Here is a 14,542-nt window from a genome sequence, read left to right on the forward strand (position 1 = left end):
CACAGGCTCCACGAGACCGATCCAACCAACAACATATGTCCCGACTTGTAATTTCAGTTGCAGAAATTATGACGTCAAAGGAGGCTAGCCTCCAGTTGGTCTCCGTTAGTGTATGACTGCGTTTGTTTTTAATTTAATTATTCGGACGGGATGCCTTGACGGATCGGAACTGAAAATTATTTCGGTAAATTGTTTTAGTGTTTCTTGGATAATATTTGTTATTCGTTTATAAAACAGGAAGTATTGTATTATAGTAGTGCTTTTTGGTAATATTTTTAATGTGTTTTTAAAGTGTTTTCTTTCAATTTCAAGGTGTTTTCAGGTTTTCAGTTTTCGGTAAGTTTTTTTCATTTATTATGGATAAGTTGGACGAAATTAAAAAATCTGACGATATAGTCGATTGTTTGCTGACAAATAATTTTAAGTCTTTTATCTTATAATAATAAATTTTACATTAATAAAACTCTGGGAAGGCCTCAACCAAATTTGATTTCAATTAAAACGTCAGATAATCGACAAAATCGAGGATTTAATATTAGCTGGTACGATAAATGCGATTGGTTAACCGGCTCCATTAACCGAGAAAAACTTTTTTGTTAGCCCTGTGTTTTATTTTCCGTACAAACCGAATACCAAACGTGGTCTAAAATACAATAATACGATTTAAAAAATTTACCTCGTTCTACAGAAAGACATTTAAAATCTATGGAGCATATATTTTCGTCTTGTAAATTAAAATTGTTTAGCAAACAAAATATAGCAACAGCTTTAGATACAGCTCAAAAAGAGGCCATAATTTTTTTTAATAGTCAGGTTAGGGAAAATAGGTCGAATTAAAAAAGACTTATTGATATTACGATGTATTTGGGTTCCCAAGAATTAGCTTTTCGTTGACACGATGAAACCAAAGATTCGATTAATCGCGGCAATTACAAGGAACTTTTAATGTTATGGGGTAGCGTTTTTTCGGGCACCTCAAAAACCATCCAAAATGAGCTTATAGACAGTGTGGCATATATTGTTAAGGAAAATATAAGCAAGGAAATTGAAAATGTTTCTTTTTTGCATGGGAAATTGATGAAACTACCTATATTACCTGTACATCACAACTTCCAATCGTTTTGAGATATGTCAAAGATGGTAATGTGGCAGAACGTTTTATGAGTTTTCATGATGTTTCATTTGGGTGCACAGCTGACGATTTGTTTCATTTTTAATTTGTACTTGTGACACCTATAATTTTAGGCAAAAGTTAATTGTGCAAACCTATGCGGGGCTGCGGTCATGGCCGGCCATTTAAATGGTTTACAAACTAAAATAAAGTCCATAGCTCCTAATGCACTTTTTACGCATTGTCATGCCCATGCCCTAACTTTAGTATCAAGCAAAGCGTGCAACAACATAAAAATTTTCGCGCCTAGGGCGGGCTTTTCTGTGTGTATAGCCTCCACTGTTCTCCAATGAACGAGCCGTCACTGAACTTTGAACTTCTGTCAGTACTGCTAGTGAGCACATTTCAAAAAATAATATTTACAAAATACCACAAAAATTACCAATGAATACATATTTAACAAATCAATTTACTTAGACACACTTCTTAAAGGCAACCTGAAATCACCTCTGAAAGACAATTTATTTTATTCCCTTTCAAAATTTAGTAAATCTTACAAGAACCTATTTGAAACTGTGTTTTGTATAAGAAACAACTACTTTTATTTCATTTGATGTTTCCTTTTTTGTACGTTGTGGTATTTATATTATGTGTAATATGTAACATAACAGATCAGATTTTATTCATATGTGACTTACCATATGTACATTATGAATCATTAACGATGATTAAATCATTATTATTCAAACTTATATCAATATTTATCCCCACCGAATAGTACCAAATCAAATTCAGTTGAAAATGTAACAATTTGATTTCTGAATTATTTGATAATCATACAAACCTCAGCATATGTTCCTTCTTTTTGAGGTACCACAAAGTGAATACCCCCTTGTGGTTGCTCAAGAGAAAACTCTATTCCAACCCTCAAAGCTGTACCTTCAGCTACCAAGTGACTAGCCTCTGGTGGTATTGTTACAACTAATTCCCCAGAGTTATTATCTGGATCAACTCTCAGAGCTGCAGCAAGGTGATGATTTGAAAATGACTCTAGGCTTTTTCTGCAACAATATAAAATAAATAATGAAGAGAGTTGATTAAATAAAACCATGCATAAATGCTACAACTTAAATCAGTATAATAGAATATTATGAAAGTTTATAATACTATATGAAATGACTTTCATATGCCATTTTAATAACTAACTAGAATGCATTCTATAGATACTTTCACGGAAGGTGTCTAAGTGACTTGGCATATTCAATTGCACCAAGAGCAGTGTATAGCAGAAATACGCGACGGATTGTGGCTGCTCATCGTTTTGAGGTTCAACTCAGTACACCTCAAACTTCACTGTTTTTTGAATTCTATCATCTGGAGAACTGCGTTTATGTGAAATAAACTTCCTGATAACGTTTTTCCTAATGGATTTAATCTCCAGCGATTCAAATCCAATGTGAATCGCTACTTTCGCACAGGCACCGCGCCTTAAGGATTTTTCTGTAGTACTTGTGTTTTGTCCTTAAAAAAATTGTCTTCTTCTAGCTTGTCATATTGTTTCACTACTGTCATGCATTCTTATCAATTGTTCCAACCACATCAATTATTGTTTTTCTACCGTGTTGGGTTCCATTTCATATTTATTGATCTAGTTTATTTTCCTTCTCTGAACGCTTTTTTTTACTTTATCGAAAAGATTCTGGTTTCTATAGCTGCTTTGTCCACTTTCATTTTGTGCTTGTTTTTTATTAAGAGCAATAATACTTATTACATAGAGAAACATATGGGATACGAAAAAACTATCACAATACAACTCTTTCAAATAAATAGAAATACAAATGAGTAATGAATTGATCTGTGTGTAGCAGATTAACTTTCTGATTTGAAGGGGGAGATGATTGAATATTTTTGCTGTTACAAAGAATTGAGTTTTTAATTTGTGCTGATGACGAGATAGGAAGAGAAATATTGAATATGAAACGAGTAGCATAACTTTGAGTTGAGTTTGACATTTTACCTTTGTGCTTTTTGTGCATCAGGTAGACTGTTTCTAAAATAAAGAGGCAATAGACTGTTAAGATGTGATAAGTTGAAAAAAAGGGTTTACAGGGATCTTGGACTCTTGCTCTGGTTATGAATCTCACTGCCCTTTTTTGAATTGTGAAAAACTTGACTCTTTATATTTTGACAGCTACTCCCCCAGAAACAAACTTCGTACCGCAAGTGGGATTCACAAAGTGCAAAGTATGCTTTTCTGGCTGAGGGATAATCCAAAGAGTTAGAGATAGACTTTATCACATAACAACTTGAAGATAATTTTTGCATAGTATATGGGTTCCAAATTTTAATTTGTTGTTTATGTTGAGACCTGAAAATTTGTTCTCTAGTGTTCTCTAGTTTTCAAGAATTATATGATCCAGATTACGTTTGAAGGATATCATATTAGTCTTTGATATATTGAAAGATAATAAACTGACATCACACAATTGTTTAACTTTGTCTATATCATGCTCCACCCTAATTTTTAGTGCATCAGTACTTTAACCATGCCAAAGTATAGGTTCTAAGACAACTAAAACATTAGTATTGTTCATTTTCGATGTAAGCTCTATTGCTGAATATTTATGGTTCCTGTCCAGATAAAAACGGTATCAATGTTAGGTTAGAAATCACACGTTAAAAGGTAAGATCTCGTTAGTCCTTATCTCCCACAAATTTCTTCACTTCTGAGAGTTGTCGTTCGTATGGGGGCGACAGCTGATTAACGAGAAAACAGATTTTAAAATTTGTTTTAAGTCTGCTCTATTGTTTACTGCTGTTGTTATAAGTTCAACTTGACTGCAATTTGGTTTCAAGATTGATTTCACCAAGCATGTATTGGTCAACCGATTCTTCAGGAAACCTGCCATATTTCTTTCATTACTTCCAGCAACAAGAAGAGTTTTTAAATTTTTTATTCTCAAAATTTTCAAAAACATGCTTTTACTCTAACTCTAATGTTCTCCTTTGCTTTGGTTTTATGGTTTATGAAAATCAAGAGGCTGATATGTTTCTTTGAGGCTATTTATTACTACAGTTCAATCAGATATGTATTCATATAGAGCATCTGGAAGATACTGACTTTGCAGCGTTATCAGACTGTTTCCAAAGTATCTAGTCCTACATACATCACACTAACATTTATCAATTCATTACATTAAACAACTAATATGGTGCAAAAGTTTCCAGTCTTCTCAGAACTGAAAAACTCTGACACGTTGTTTTTATTTGTTGAATCGATCATCAGGAGAATCTCAATCTTATAGGTGTTCAAATTCAATTTTCTAATATATGATTTATTGAAATTTTTACCCCCTCAGACGTCCTAGAAAACTATAACGTGAAGTTTTTCTCGTTAAATCGGGTGTCAGTAATAACATCTCTTGATATTGTAGGTGTACAAACTCAATTTTTGAATATATGATTTTTTCAAGTTTCCACCCCATTTTCACCCCCTTGGACGGCCTGGAAAACTATAACGTGAAGTTTTTCTCGTCAAATCGGGTATCAGGAATAACATATCTCAATATTGTAGGTGTACAACCTCAATTTTTGAATATATGATTTTTTCAAGTTTTCACCCCATTTTCACCCCCCTCAGACGGCCTGAAAAAGTATAACGTGAATTTTTCTCAGTCGAATAGATCATCAGGAATAACATATCTCAATTTTGTAGGTGTACAAACTCAATTTTCGAATATATGATTTTTTCAAGTTTCCACTCAATTTTCACACCCTCGGACGGCCTATAAAACTATAAGGTGAATTTTGTCTCGTCAAATCGCGTATCAAGAATAACATATGGCCGCCAATGACAAGTTGGGTGAAGATGTCTCTGACATATCTTTAAAATGTTGCGTAAAACAAAAAGTGAAAGTGGCAGTGTGTGTTGCCTGTGGAAATGTCTTCCACAGGAGCTGTTTAGAACGTCCTCAAAGTTACATGATTATAGATGAAACACCTGTTATTTGCTGCCAAGTAGATGATGGTCTGTCTAATAGTAAGTCTCTAGACCTGACAAATAACAAACTCATTAGTGAAGAAATCATCAAATATTTAAAAAATGAAGTAGACCTCTTGAAAACAATCATAAAAGAGAAGGATGAAAAATATGCAGTTGTGTTGGAAAACAAATGCCTTTTTAGCGAAAAAATTATCATTTTAACAGATAAAAACCAATCCTTACTAAAACATCATGAGGAATATTCTAAAAAACCAAGAGATAGATTTCAAACACAAAACAAGTCACTGATATTTCCACAAAATATGTTAATGATGAAAAACACCTAATTGATATCAACAAGGAGAATCGGAATGATATTATTTGCGGAAAAAAAGAAGAAAAAACCTCTATAGCCCAGCAGCCTATCACAAAACATGATGTGTTTTCTGCAATCACACAGGCACAAAAAACAAATCTAAATAAATACATTAATCTGGACAGTAATCCACCCTCAAACTCTCTTTCTAAGAAGGAAACATGGACTGAAGTAGTCAGAAGAAAAAACAAAAGAACTTGTGTTATAGGAAAAAACGAGGAATCTCGTAGAGGGGTACCCAAGAGTGTGAGTCTACATGTTTGTAGACTGGATCCTCACACAACCATTGATGAATTATCTAATTTGTTGATAAATTATTTTCCTGAAGTGAAATGCGAGAACTTAACTCCTCGATTTCCAGCATTGTATTCATCATTCAAGGTGACAATATTTGAAAATAATTTCAAAAAAGCCATGAACCCAGAGGTTTGGCCATTTGGTGCATGTGTAAGTCAGTTTTTTATGAAGCGCAGGGAAACCACCACAACAGTGTGATATTTCAACCAAATCTTCTATTACTTAATATAAATACATTAAATAGTGATAAAGCTGATTTGTTATACAGCGATCACATATCCAAATTCATATTGCTACAAATTTTATGTCTAGTGGAAATAGGAGTAAAATATGATCAATTAAATTGCACACATATTGAAGGTTATAAACTAACTAGTTTCTACTGCAGACCAACTATGCGCTGTGGAAGAGTTAGCATATGGGCCCACCACAGTTTTGAAATGAAATCCATAGATGTATCGAAATTTTGTGTCGAACAACCCTTGTAAAATTTGTGCCGCTTCCTTTAAAACAAAGCATGGCATAAATATTGTTTTAAACTGTTATAGAGCTCCTAGTGGAGATGCTAATTTATTTTTAGATAAGATTTCTGAGATACTAGACTATATGTACAAACCCAGAATCCATTTTATACTCTGCGCTGATTTTAACTTTGACATGTATACAAACGAAAACTTTAATTCATTGTGTACGGTTTTATCTTGTTTTAATTTAATTCCGTTAATAGGATGGCCTACTCGAGTAACGGATACCACATCAACAATAATCGATCAGAGTTTTATAAATTTTTCCAGTGGTGGTCCTTGCTGTGTATTAGACAACAATATTTCGAATCATAGAATAGCACTTTTAGAGCTGGATTCTTTGAATAAGGATAAAGTCAGTCACGTCAAAAGGGAAATAAAGAGAAACTTCAATGAAAGTAACATCATAAATTTTGAAAACTCCTTGAGTTATGAACAGTGGAAAAATGTTAACAGAATTGCAGATTTTAATGAAGCTTTCAACTTTTTTTATGAAATTTTACTCAACCATTTTAATTCAAATTTTCCTGAAAAAAGATTTTATTACAAGGACGATAATAAGAGATGGTAGATGATTCGAACATACAATCTGGTACATCATTGAGAGACTTGTTTACTTTAAAAAATACATACTCAACTTTTTTGCCAGTCTATAAAGAGGCAAAGAGAAAACACCATGCCTTAATTTAAAAAAAAATATATATTACCAAGATAAGATATATGAAGCCCCTAATAAGAGCCGTGCCTCATGGAATGTAGTATCTGAATTAACAAATAAACATAGAACATACAATGACATAAATATTAGGTTGGATGACCAGCTGATAGAAGACCCAGAAACTGTCTCTTCCTTGTTTAATACTTTTTTTTATCAACTCTCCTACTAAGTTGGTGAATCAAATATGCTCTACAAACAGTGAATTTGAAAAATTAGTAGATTTCAATCCTCACACGATGTATTTGACACCATACACAGGTGACGAATTGTTTATACTATTAAATAACAAACTAAAAAATGAAAAATCATCAGTTACAGATGAAATACCTATGTTCATATTAAAAGAGTTCTTCCTGTAATTATTGCGCATTTGACACATTTGATTAATATGTCATTTACAGTGAGTGTTTTTCCAAATCATTTAAAAACTGGAAAAATTATACCCATTTTCAAAAAAAAGGATCCAACATCAATGGAAAATTATTGCCCTATTACAGTTCCCTGTGGATTGTCTGAAGTTTTTGAATACGCTTTTCTTGCACGCCTCTGTTCATTTTTAAATAAACATTCCATATTAAGTCAAATGCAACATGAATTTCTTTCCGAAAAATCAATTAATACAGCAACGTGAAGTTTTTTTACTCGAATAAATCATCACGAATAACATATCTCAATTTTGTAGGTGTACAAAGTCGATTTTTCATGTTATGATTTTTTTATTTCACCCCATGTTCACCCCCTCAGACTATGACGTGAAGTTTTTTCTGTCGAATGGATGATCATGGATAACATATCTCAAACTTGTTGGTCTACACTTTCAATTTTCAAAGATAAGATTTTTTCAACTTTCCACCCCATTTTCACCCCCTCAGACGACCTGGAAAACTATCAAGTAAAGTTTTTCTTGTCGAATAGAAATAACATATCTCAATTTTGTAGGTGTACAAAGTCGATTTTTGATGTTGAGATATTTTTTGATATTTTCACCCCATGTTCACCCCCTCAGATGGTCTGGAAAACTATGACGTGAAGTTTTTGAAGTTTTTTCTGTTGAATAGATCATCAGGAATAATATATCTCAATTTTGTAGGTGTACAAAGTTGATTTTTCATGTTACGATTTTTTAAAATATTTCCACCCTATTTTCACCCTTTCAGACAGTTTAATAAACTAGGACGGTTCTGTTTTTTTTACTAATTCAGTCAATAAGCATATCATATTGAAAAATGGTAAGTGTGCTAAGTCGGTAAATGAAAAAACAATAATGCAATATTTTTTTCTCAGTGTACTTTGTGGATGTGGATAACTTCACACCTTATCAGTTACATCATTTTGTGCTAAATGACAGTACATTTATTCCAGCTCTCATTGCTCTTGAAATATATTATTAGAAGATTTGCTAAAACTTATCGAGCACAAAATCCCAAATCAAGCCTTATGAAACACCACGATGCATGTTCAGGTATGAGTTAAATCACCTATTTACAATTTGAGAAAATATTAATTTCTGGAAAAAATCTCCTTCATAACATTCGAGAAAGGTACAATTTTTTTAATTTATTTCGTAAGACTGGAAGCTCAGCTATATTACGATCCATAATACTTATTACATTCTATTATTCTATATTCTACTTTGGGAAAATTCCAGTGATGCCAATGCATTTTTATATTACAGAAAAAAGCTCTGAGAATTCTTGCTGGAATCGGTTTTAGGGATTCTTGCCATAAATCATTCATCAGTCATGAAATTATGTCGGTGCCTTCTTTGTATGTTTACTCAAGCCTATTAGATATTCACAAAGGAGCTCCCTTGTTTCCCAAACAATCCTGTTTACACGATCATGATACACATAACAGCAATTTTATTAGACCTCAACATTTCAGGCTGATAATATCACAAAAAAACTCCTATGATTTTAAATTGTATAATGCACTTCCTATCAATATTAAAAATATGAATATGTTTTGTTTTAAAAAAGTTATAAAAAAATATTTAAAAAAAAACTGTTTTTATTCCACTTCAGAATATTTAGAACATGCAAGGAAGATGCTCGCCGAACCTCCACACTTAATTTGAATATGTTAATATAACCTGTAAACTTGTTACAAATTTTTACTGTTTATTTTATTTTATAGACTCTTCATAAATGTATTTTATACATAACATGGTCAAATAAATATATCTATCATAAATTAACAGCATGAGCTGTTGTTTGAATGTCTCACATAATTTGAGGGTTTTCGGAAAGTGTCAAGTCAAATATTAGCTAATAACTTTCTGGAAAAACCTTACACAATAATTTCATAGGTATACTTTGATTATAAATGCTGTGATGGAATTGGCTGATACTTGATGAAAATCCATAACTTATCCAAATAACACTTTATTGAGATTTCCACCAGACAGTTTACAAAACCTCAACACATAGTTTGCTATACAATAACATTTATACCAAATCGACACAATTGTGTTCTCGCCCGTTGTACAGATGTAACTCAGGACTAGACAAACAACTGTGACACTATATTTTGACAAAATTTATTATGAAATGAATTATACCTACGTCTCTACATCAGATTGGCAAACGTCTAGAAATGGATCAAAATACTGAAAATGAGCTTCGTACTGATCGTTCAAGATTACCCTGTAGATTCGACATTGTTTGGCATTCAACTTTATGATTCGTAAGTTGTCTTTCAAAGGAACTACAGTCAATTCCACAAATCCCTAGAAGACACAAAATTCAATCAGAGTTTGTATATACAATTATGATTCAATTCCGACTTACTATTATGCTCTTCCTTTCAAAACTTATTCCAGTTAAACTGACTATTTGGTGAGCTGTAAAATTCAAATTGGTTAGGAAAACTTCTCAAACACTATAAAGGGAATACTTATAATTTAAATGGTCTACAATTATCTCCAGTTCTTTCTTTCTTCATTTTTGTGTGGTGTAAGTGCCTCTGGTTTTTTATTTAATTTTTTTCATATTAAATAGACAATATTAAATATCATTGATATATCGAGATTGTTGTATACATAACTAAAAATTAATAACAACTTGTGTAAATATGTAAATAATCATAGACTTATGTCTTCTTCTTCTTCTTCTTTTTAATTTTGGTCTCAGCACAGCATAGGTAACAGTGTCTCAGCTTCCAGGTTTGGCGCTATTATGACCAGTACTTTTTTTATTACGGTGTTGATTGTAACAAAAACTTTGTCTGGGGGGTACAAGAGTCTTGTTTTACATAATATTGTACTCCATTTTTTCCTTGTTAATTCGTTTTCCCCATTTGTCTATCTCCTCATTTATGTATTCTTCTATGTGCTAAACTGTTATTTATAGTAGGTCTAAAATGTGTGGGTCTATTCCACCCTCCACCGCAACCCATAAGGGTTTATTGTGGCTTCATTCATAGTAGGTATAGACTCTTATTGCTTCAGGGCAGCTGTGAAGCATCAACACAAACCGAAACGCTGTAAGAGATGGGATCCTACATGATATATATTCAATTTTTTTCTTTAAAATTGTCCTTTATTCTTTTCATACAGTGTTTTCCTCTACTTTCCACTCTACATCTTGTTTTTTCTTCTTCCATGTTTCAATTTTATCATATGTTAAAGAACTTTTAATTATTTTGGCTATTTTTGGATTGTGCAGGATTGTTAGGAAGATCAGTTATTTGTACAGTTTGAAAGTATTAAGATTGTCATAAGCAGATTTCATATCAACAGATGTTGTTCGTCCTTTTATGCGGTCCAAACCCCTCAATGCAAGTACTCCAGATACTTTAGGTAAATTTGCCTGTATTTGAATTACAACAGGTAATATTCTTTATCTAGAGAAGATCCGACACAAATAAGAATATCGACCTCCTCGAAGCTCACTGGCAGAGACTTTTTGTCGAATCTCATAATCATCCTGTCGCTGGAAAGCTGTAATTTGGTCCTGGAAAATTCGTGTACAATTTCCAGTCTCTTCTTCAGGTCATTTACATACTCTGAAAGAGGTACCTCTTGAGATTCATCGAAAGGACTGCCATACATCTATCGGAAGCTTCAGTTCCCTACCAGTTAACAACATGGATAGTTTATAACCCGTCACGTCATGTTGGGAGCTCCTGTATGCCAACAGAAAAAGAGGAACCAATTCATCCCAGTTTCTTTGGTTTTCGGAGACAAACATCGAGAGGTAGTTATTGATGGTGCGATTATGCCTGTCGACCATTTCGTCGGATTTTGGTTGAAGGGCAGTTGTTCTTGTATTCTTTATTCCCAACAGAGTCATCATTTCCTTCCAATAATCCGATTCAAAGTTGCGGCTCTGATCCGAGTGTAGTTATTGGGGTACTCCGTGTCTGGCAATTACGTTCTGCAACAGGACTTTTGCTACCGTTTTAGCTTCTTGGATGGGTGAAGCTAATACTTCAGGCCATTTGGAAAAGTAGTCCATCACAACCATCAGGTACTTGTTACCGGATGTGGTCATAGGGAGTGGCCCCAAAATGTCGACTGCGATTCTCTCGAAAGGGGACCCACTGAGGTACTACTTCAACTTTCCTCTTTGCCTTGTCGACGGGCCCTTTCTCTAAGAGCACAGATCACAGCACTTACACCACTCTTCCACGTCTCGACGGCAATTGATCCAGTAGTACCTCTCATGCACTATCGCTAGAGTTCTATTTACTCCAAAATGCCCTGCAGTGCGACCATCGTGAAGCTGTTCGAGGATACTCGAGATACACGTCTTAGGAAGAATTATCTGGAATCTGTGGGTTCTTCCATCCGGGCTTTCCTATTTCCGAGTGAGTAAGTCACTCGAATGCTCATGGAGTCCCATTAGAGCCAGTAACCCTTTTCCTGTTGGCGGTGCTTAGAAATATCTTGCCATTCCGTCACTCCTCTGGCAATCAATTCTCGCACAGTTTTCAAGACGTGATCCTTCTTCTGCGCTACGATGATGTCTTGCCTCGTCAGGAAGGTAGTGTCACCCTCAGGGGCTCTTAACGACCATACCACATAGGTAGGGGAGCTTATCTCCCTATCACGTCTGGTGGAAAGTTCTTCTTCTGGTAGCTGGGTGTCTTGCTTGTCCTCCTGGCGCTGGCAAACTTTACATCCGGATGTCAGGCATGGTCTTTTTGAGAGGCTATCTGCATTTCCATAACTCTTTCCTTTCCAATGTTGAATTTCAAAATCAAGTTTGTAACTTTTCGATCCACCAGCTATTTGTCCTTCTGTTGTTCTGGAGTTGAAGAGCCATCTAAGTTCAGAGTGGTCTGACCTGATCAAACATTTACGGCCATATAAAAAGGAGTAGTAGTGATCCACTGCTTTGGCCACTTTGAGAAGTTTTTTTTGTAGTCACGCAGTAATTTCTTTCGGACGTTCCCAGGGACTTACTGAAATAACTGATGACGACTTCTTCCTCTTGTACCTGAAAAAGTACTGCTTCTATTAAATGTTGGGATGCATCCGTGTCCAGTATAAACAAGCCCTCCTCCTTTAGGTATGTCAGGATCGATGCGCTCTTCGAATGTTCCTTCAGGATAGCAAATGCTTGTTGGCAGTCTGGGGACCAAACAAAAGGTGTTCTCTTTTCAGTTAAGCTATGCAGCGGTCTGGCGATTTTTCCAAAGTCCTTCACGAAACGCTGGTAATAGCTACAGAGGTCAAGGAAGCTTCTTACGTCATGCTTGCTCTTCGGTGTTGGCCATTTTTGCACTGCCTTGATTTTCTCTGGATCTGTTTCAACTCCTTTCGATGATACAACGTGTCCCAAGAAATTCACCTTTTCTTGGAAGAGGCAGCACTTCTTGGAATTGATCTGCAGATGAGCATTCCGTAACCTCGTGAAAACACTCCTCAAGTTTGACAGATGTTCTTCAAAACTTTTTCCGGTGATGTCATCAAGATAGACCAAGCATGATTTCCAGATAAGTCCTCCCAACACCAACTCCATCAAGCCGTTCAAATGTGGCAGGAGCGTTGCATAACCCGAAAGGGATAAACTTAAACTGATATAATCCATTTCCACTGGAAAAGGCAGTCTTCCTTTATCCTCGGGGCGAACAGCCACCTGCCAATATCCGCTTTTCAGATCTAATGTTGGGAACCATCTGCATTCGGCCAAGATGTTCAGGGTGTCATCTATTCTAAGGAGAGGGTAACTGTCGTGTCTGGTGATATCATTGAGACTTCTGTAGTCTATGCAAAATCTCGTTGATCTATCTTTCTTAGTCACTAACTCAACAGGTGACGACCAGGGGCTGTTTGATTCCTCGATTACTCCTTCCTCCAACATGACCTTAGCAATGGATGCAGCTTCGTCTTGCTTTGCGAAAGAAAGACGTCTCGGTGGTTGACGTATGGGCTTGGAATCGCCAATATCGATGCGATGTTGAACTAAATCCGTTCGACCAATGATTTTGCCCTTCACAAACATATCGGTCTCTTCCTCGACGAATCGGGTGGCCTTGGATAGTTCTTCTTCAGACAGATGGTTCCATTTCTTCTTGAAAGAATCTATGAGTTCTTTTGCGGGTTGTTGAGACGCTGTAGAGGTACTTCTTCTTCAATCCTGGCGATTTTCACGGTGGGTTCGCAGGTGCCAATTACTTGCCCTTTTTAGAGGGATCTGGCCATGATAATTCCTGATTCAGAGCCGTTGGCTGGCTTTATCAATGCTGTACTCAAGTCGACAGGTCCGGCAATTTCCGCTTGAATAATTTTCTCGGTGTTAGGAGAGATTTTGGAATCTTACAGTATAACCACCTTTGCGCTGTCATAACGCTGAAAGGGTACGTCGAGCAAAATTTCCTCATTTTCAACTTTCAGCAGTTTGTTCCTTATGTCCACCACGAATCCGTAGGGGGACATGATGTCTAGTCCCAAAAAGAACTCGTCGACGATGTTGGCCACCAATACCTTAGTTTCTATTTTGCAATTTCCAAACCTCAGTCTCACTTCAGCTTCTCCATAGACTGTCAATCTATCTCCAGTGGATGTCTCCCGAACAGGCATTACTGATAATTTCTTCAAACTGCTTCTGTTGCCATGTCGGCTCTCATTACTGACCTCGTTGCTCCAGTATCGATGGTAAAAAGACACTGATGATTATTCAGGAATCCGTCGACAACCAAGCTGTTACTGTTGCGTTCAATCATGGAAATCGAATACCTTGGGGCTTGGGATGCAGCAGCCAATGTACCCTCCTAACACTGGCTGAATTTAGTTTTCTGAACCCCGAAGCTCTAGTTCGGGTGATCCCGAACGCCAGTCTCTTCTTTCGTTGGATGTTGACCGAGATCGATAGTCCCGCCTCAAATGTCCTACTTCATAATTCTTTTGCCTATACTCTGGAATATTCTGCAGAATTTCGGAAGCCTTTCCTCGTAGTGCCAGTATGAGAGATATTGCTTTCTTCTCATCTCTCCACCCATTTTTTTACCATTATTTTTCGTCATCGAAAGTTAGAGTTTTAATAAAACTACTGCTCAAGCTACTCTTCAAATTTCTTTTTAACCCCCT

At 35.5% G+C, this 14,542-nt stretch overlaps 1 protein-coding gene across 1 annotated transcript in view; it reads right to left on the minus strand.

Annotated features, from left to right (window-relative positions):
* The window catches only part of Taf2 (TATA-box binding protein associated factor 2), a 42,977-nt gene extending 32,891 nt beyond the window's left edge, over positions 1–10,086 (minus strand). Inside the window, exons 1-4 of the mRNA XM_074175339.1 lie at positions 9,907–10,086; positions 9,798–9,851; positions 9,573–9,736; positions 1,956–2,172 (exon numbers count right to left, since the gene is read on the minus strand). Of these exons, the coding sequence (XP_074031440.1) occupies positions 1,956–2,172; positions 9,573–9,736; positions 9,798–9,851; positions 9,907–9,951 (480 nt within the window). The 5' untranslated portion in view covers positions 9,952–10,086. The remainder of the gene's footprint in view (positions 1–1,955; positions 2,173–9,572; positions 9,737–9,797; positions 9,852–9,906) is intronic.
* Between the last annotated feature and the right edge of the window lie 4,456 nt (positions 10,087–14,542).

Source organism: Leptinotarsa decemlineata, unplaced genomic scaffold (assembly GCF_025532065.1).
Source record: "Leptinotarsa decemlineata unplaced genomic scaffold, Ldec_3_MD MMD2_tig00001019_RagTag_RagTag, whole genome shotgun sequence".
NCBI lineage: Eukaryota > Metazoa > Arthropoda > Insecta > Coleoptera > Chrysomelidae > Leptinotarsa > Leptinotarsa decemlineata.